The sequence below is a fragment of the Callithrix jacchus genome, chromosome 6, assembly GCF_049354715.1.
Source record: "Callithrix jacchus isolate 240 chromosome 6, calJac240_pri, whole genome shotgun sequence".
Taxonomy (NCBI): domain Eukaryota; kingdom Metazoa; phylum Chordata; class Mammalia; order Primates; family Cebidae; genus Callithrix; species Callithrix jacchus.
This window is the reverse complement of record NC_133507.1, coordinates 149,222,144-149,227,744: the sequence shown is the minus strand read 5'-3', so window position 1 is coordinate 149,227,744 and position 5,601 is coordinate 149,222,144. Positions and strand designations below refer to the sequence as shown.

General features: G+C 44.8%; 1 protein-coding gene across 1 annotated transcript; it reads right to left on the bottom strand.

The window, feature by feature from the left end:
• Positions 1-2,564: 2,564 nt before the first annotated feature.
• On the bottom strand, positions 2,565-3,088 carry LOC128932434 (uncharacterized). Its single transcript, XM_078328742.1, has one exon. The coding sequence runs from the start codon at positions 3,021-3,023 to the stop codon at positions 2,679-2,681; it is 345 nt and encodes a 114-aa protein (XP_078184868.1). The 5' UTR covers positions 3,024-3,088; the 3' UTR covers positions 2,565-2,678.
• Positions 3,089-5,601: the final 2,513 nt, after the last annotated feature.

Here is a 5,601-nt window from a genome sequence, read left to right as displayed (position 1 = left end):
CTTCCCACCTCTGACAATGACACCACGGCAAGTACCACAATTTGCCTAGGATTATAATTCTTTGTGCACAATGCATCCCATTCAAAGACAGTCCACAGCATGGCGTGCTCCCTCTCTGAACTGGTCTCACCCCCTTAAACGTGCATTCATCCATTTATCTATCTATCTATCTCTCTACCTATCTATCTATCTATCTATCTATCTATCTATCTATCTATCTATCTATCTGTAGAGATGGAGTTTCACTCTTGTTGCCCGGGTTGGAGTGCAATGTTGTCATCTTGGCTCACTGCAACCTCCGTCTCGCGAGTTCAAGGGACTCTCCTGCCTCAGCCTCCCAAGTAGCTGGGATTACAGGCATACACCATGGCCAGCTAATTTTGTATTTTTAGTAGAGATGGGTTTTCTCCATGTTGGTCAGGCTGGTCTCAAACTCCCAACCTCAGGTGATTTGCCCGCCTCGGCCTCCCAAAGTGTTGGGATTACAGTCGTGAGCCACCACTCTCTGCCAAACCTGCCTTTTTATCTAGGAGTTTCTCTCTCTCTCTCTCTCTCTCTCTCTCTCTCTCTCTTTCTTTGACAGAATCTCACTCCATTGCTCAGGCTGGAGTGCAACGGTGCCATCTTGGCTCACTGCAACCTCCACCTCCTGGGTTTAAGCGATTCTCATGCCTCACCATCCCAAGTAGCTGGGATTATAGGTACATGACACTCTGCGTGGCTAATTTTTGTATTTTTTGTAGAGATGAAGTTTTACCATGTTGGCCAGGCTAGTCTTAAACTCTTGACCTCAAGTGATCTGCCCACCTCAGCCTCCCAAAGTGCTGGGATTACAGGTGCGAGCCACCATGCCCAGCCTATGTCTAGGAGTTTCTTGATGAGCATTGGTCAACAGAAAGAAGTCTCTTCTAAAAATTGTTAATGCTTCTAAAGACTACTCATGGTCTGAGTCATAAAACATTATTTGCCTTTCAATTTATATCTTCCAAGTGAATAATTATTGAGGATTATCTAATTATTGTCTACTTTTCTCTCTAGGTATTAAAAAAAATCATAGATCCTACACACACACAAATGGTTTTTCTACCAGAAATGGATTCACTTGTCTGGCAAAAGGACACAGATTAGATTATTCCCATCACAAGGCCCCTTAGGCTTATGAATTGGAAAAAAAAAAAAAAACAAAAGAAATGAATGAAAACATAAATCATAGTTCAAATTATTAAGTAATATCTGAAACGAATTAGAACAAAACCATAAGCCTTAACAATACTCCAACCATGGTTAAATTAATTTAGACAGAAAAGCAAAAAGCAATTGACTTAAAAACAAGAAGTGAGGCCCAAAGTGGACACAAGAAAGCCAGGAGAGCTAAGATAAATCCCAAATCCAGTATTCATCCGTGCCTCCTCAGCCAGTACAACCTGATGGCTTTAATTTTGTGGTTAGGGAAATGTAAAAGCAAAACCGCTAAAACCAAAGCTCTAAACGTGCACTGCTGGCTGAATATATGGTGTAGTAGCGGGTGGTAAAAATTAGGCTTCTAAGGAAGGGTGGAACTCTGCTCTCCAGGCACAGAGTAAATGACCCAGTAGATGGAAATCTAAAGCAAATGTAGTCACCTACATTTTGCAAATAGATGTGTTTCTGAAATTTTGTTTGAATTGGTTCTTTGTGAATAAAACAGGATTTTGAATGCATTCAGGAAATTTGTCAATTTTTTTTTTTTTTTTTTTTTTTTTTATGGAGTCTCGCTTTGTCTCCCAGGCTGGAGTGCAGTGGCACAATGTCAGCTCACTGCAACCTCTGTCTCCTGAATTCGAGTAATTCTCCTGCCTCAGCTTCATGAGTAGCTGGGATTACTGGCGTGTGCCACCATGCCCAGATCATTTTTTTTGTATGTTTAGTAGGATGGGGTTTTGCCATGTTGGCCAGGCTGGTCTCTAACTCCCAGTCTCAAGTGATCTGCCCTCTTCGGCCTCCCAAAGTACTGGGATTACAGGTGTGAGCCACTAAGCCCAGCCCAGCTTGTCTATTTTTAAAAGAACCTGCCATCTCAAAATTGAATACAAACTATAGAGAGAATCCAGGCTTTCAAATATTCTGCTTGGTAACTAAAGGGCACAAACAGTAGAGGCAGGAAGCGACTCTCAGGGTCTGTCACTTGCTCCACTGTCACTGCCTATCCACCACAGACTCTCAGAGAGGTTAAGATTTTCTAGGATGTGAGATATGTTCAAACCAAAATAAACACAAAGATAAACTTTTAACGACAAATTTTTATTTTATTAGGAAATTTAGAAAGTAGCTATTGACAAACCAGAATACAAGATAGAAAAGAAGCAGAAAAAAGCACACGAATGGGGATAAAATGATCGTATATGTCAAAAAGTCTGTTGGGACTCGTGATCCCCTTTGACTGAGCTCAGAGATGTGGACTCTTCCTGAAGAGGTAGGCTGTCCTCATGTCTTTGGTTGGCTGCTTGATATTAGAGAGGAAACTTTTCATATAGGAAGACTGGAAACAACTGAAGCAGAAAATACAAGAATCCAGAATTCAGGAGCAAAGTTACACACGAGCATAAGTGCAAGAATACCCAGAGGACAGGCAAGGCAGGTGAATGGGGTGAAGGAAAGTCTCCAGCATATCCTGCCACAGGACAGAGGCCGGGGGCCGCCTAGCAGCAGCATTGCTTCTGGCAGCAGCACTTTTGCTGACAACAGCCCTTCTGCTGGCAACAGCCCTTCCCACAGCCACAGCCACATGAGCTGCAGGTGCGGCGGCAGCAGCAGATCACGGGCGTGCTGCAGCAGCCTCCACAGCAGCCACGGCAGCAGGGGCAGCAGCTGGAGCAGCAGCCCACCCGGTAGCACCTGCAGGTGGTGCAGCTGCCACAGCCACCACCACAGCCACCACCACAACCACCACAACCACCACCGCAGCCACCACTGCAGCCACCACCGCAGCCACCGCCGCAGCCACCGCAGCCACCGCCGCAGCCACCGCAGCCACAGCAACCCATGGTGTCAGTAGAGAGGTCTCAGGTGAAGTGAGAAGAGGACTCAGGAGAGGTGAGGAAGATATGATGCCTCTTTCTCCTGGAGGGTCCTTATATACTAACTCTGGGGGAGACAATTGACCTAAGACTCAGTGCCACTTCCCTGTTGTTTATGCAAATATCCAAAACAGAATCTCACATGGCCTTTGTATGCTTCCTTATTGGATCCTTCTGACCTCAAAAACTTGCTAAATTTAGCTTTTACTTGTTTTTTAGAGCCATCTATAATATATAGAACAGTAAACACCTAACTGAAAAACACTTTTCTTTTCTTGGTAATTGTAAACATCAGAGTGGGATTGCAGTTTCCCTTAGCTATGGTACATTTCTCCCAGCCCAGGACAAAGATTTTTTCATTCCTAAATTATTTGTAACTATTTATTAATTCACAAAACATTCCTTTAGATGGAGGAGAGGACTCTGTATATTTAAAAGGAAAGAGTGATCTCAGGTTATGTCATTTTGTCCTCCCTAGGCAGAGCTCCTCAGGTGTTTGCTAGTCCTGTAACCTGAGTCAGAACTCTGATTCAGAGAAGAGGGGATCCTGCATTCTCAAGGGTTATGACATAGCATCCTTCATGTTGTACAGATGACAAAATCACATTCTGAGCAGAACATTTCCAAATTACTTGCCAAACTCAAAGAGGCTGTTATCAGCCTGTTAAGGAAGGAGGATAATGCTGAAGGCATGCTTCTGGCAGCCACCTGGTGCCTGGTTGATCACGGACCAGTACCTCATGGAATGCTTACTTGAAATGATTAGTTTCAATTGGCCATCCCTATGCAGACTACTCCTTTCTGTCAAAGGAAAGATGAAAATGAAAAATGGAATCGTTGAAGGCCATCAAGGAAATCTATAGGTTTTAATCCTGCATGTCTGCTCTTAGCAGTCACCCCAGGCCACGCCAAGGAGAGCAAGACAAGGAGAACTCAAGTGTCCTCTCAGCTCCCTGCAGGACCCAGAGTTGAAGGAACTCTAATTCCCCTGCATGAAGGTAGATTTTGTGTGTCAACTTGACTGGGTTAAGGGAGGTCCAGATAGCTGGTAAATATTATTTGTGGATTTGTCTGTGAGGGTGTTTCTAGAAGAGATTAGCATTTGAGTCAGTGGACTGAGTAAAGATCACCTTCACCAGCATGGGTAGGCTTTGCTATGGTCTGAATGTGTTCACCAAAATTCATGTGTTGGAAACGATCTCAGTGCAACAGTGTTGGAAGGTGGGGCTTAATGGGAGGTGTTTAGGTCCTGAGGACCCTGCCCTCATGAATGAACTAATACCACTATAAAAAAGGCCTGTGAGGCTGTGTGCGGTAGCTCACACCTGTAATCCCAGCACTTTGGGAGGCCGTGGTGGGCGGATCACTTTAGGTCAGGAGTTTGAGACCAGCCTGGTCAGCATGGTGAAACCCTGTCTCTACTAAAAGTACAAAAATTAGCTGGGCGTGGTGGTGGGCACCTGTAATCTCAGCTACTCTGAAGGCTGAGACAGGAGAATTGCTGGAACCCGGGAGGCAGAGGTTGCAGTGAGCCAAGATCACACCACTGTATACCACCCTGGGCAACAGAGCAAGACTCCATCTCAAAAAAAAAAAAGGCCTCTGAGAGCCTTTTCTGCTTCATCCTCTTCTGCTCTTCTGCCAGGTGAGGACACATGGTTTATCTCTGCCTTGCCCTTTTGCCTTCTACCACAAGAAGTTGCAGAAAGGCCTCACACATGCCAGTGCTTTAATCTTGGACTTCCCAGCCTCTAGAACTGTAAGAGAATGAATTTCTGTTCTTTATAAATTACCCAGTCTCAAGTATTCTGTTAGAGCAACACAGAAATGGACTAAGACAGGGATCATCCAGCCCACTGAGGAACCAAGTACAACAAACAGATAAAGTGAGGGGAATTCTCTCTCCCTCCTCAAGCTGGAGCATCCGACTCCTGCTCTGAAATCTCAGTCAGGCTCTGACTGGTACTTACACCATGGGCTGCCCTTCTTCTCAGGCCTTCTGACTTGGACTGAATTGCACCACTGGCTTTCCTTGCAGAGAGCAGATTGTGGGGGTCCCATGATCTTGGCATCCATAATCACATGAGCCAATTCCCATAATAAATCTCATTTATCTATTCATGTTTCCTACTGATTCTGAAAAATACACCTTGGAACAATATTACAATCTGGATTTTTTTTTTTTTTTTTGAGATGGAGTCTCTCTCTGTCACCCAAGCTGGTGTGCAGTGGTGTGATCTTGGCTCACTCTTGGCTCACTGTAATCTCTGTCTCCCATGTTCAAGCAATTCTCATGCCTCAGCCTCCCAAGTAGCTGGGACTATCAGTGTGCACCACCACACCCAGCTAATGTTTTGTGCTTTAGTAGAGATGGGGTTTCACCTTGTTGTCCAGGCTTGTCTTGAACTCCTGAACTCAGACAATCTGCCCGCCTTGGCCTCCCAAAGTGCTAGGATTACAGGCATGAACCACCACACCCAGCCATATGAGCCGGATCTTTAACATTGGACTTTCTTCGGATTAATTTTTAGTTAATGTGCAAGAA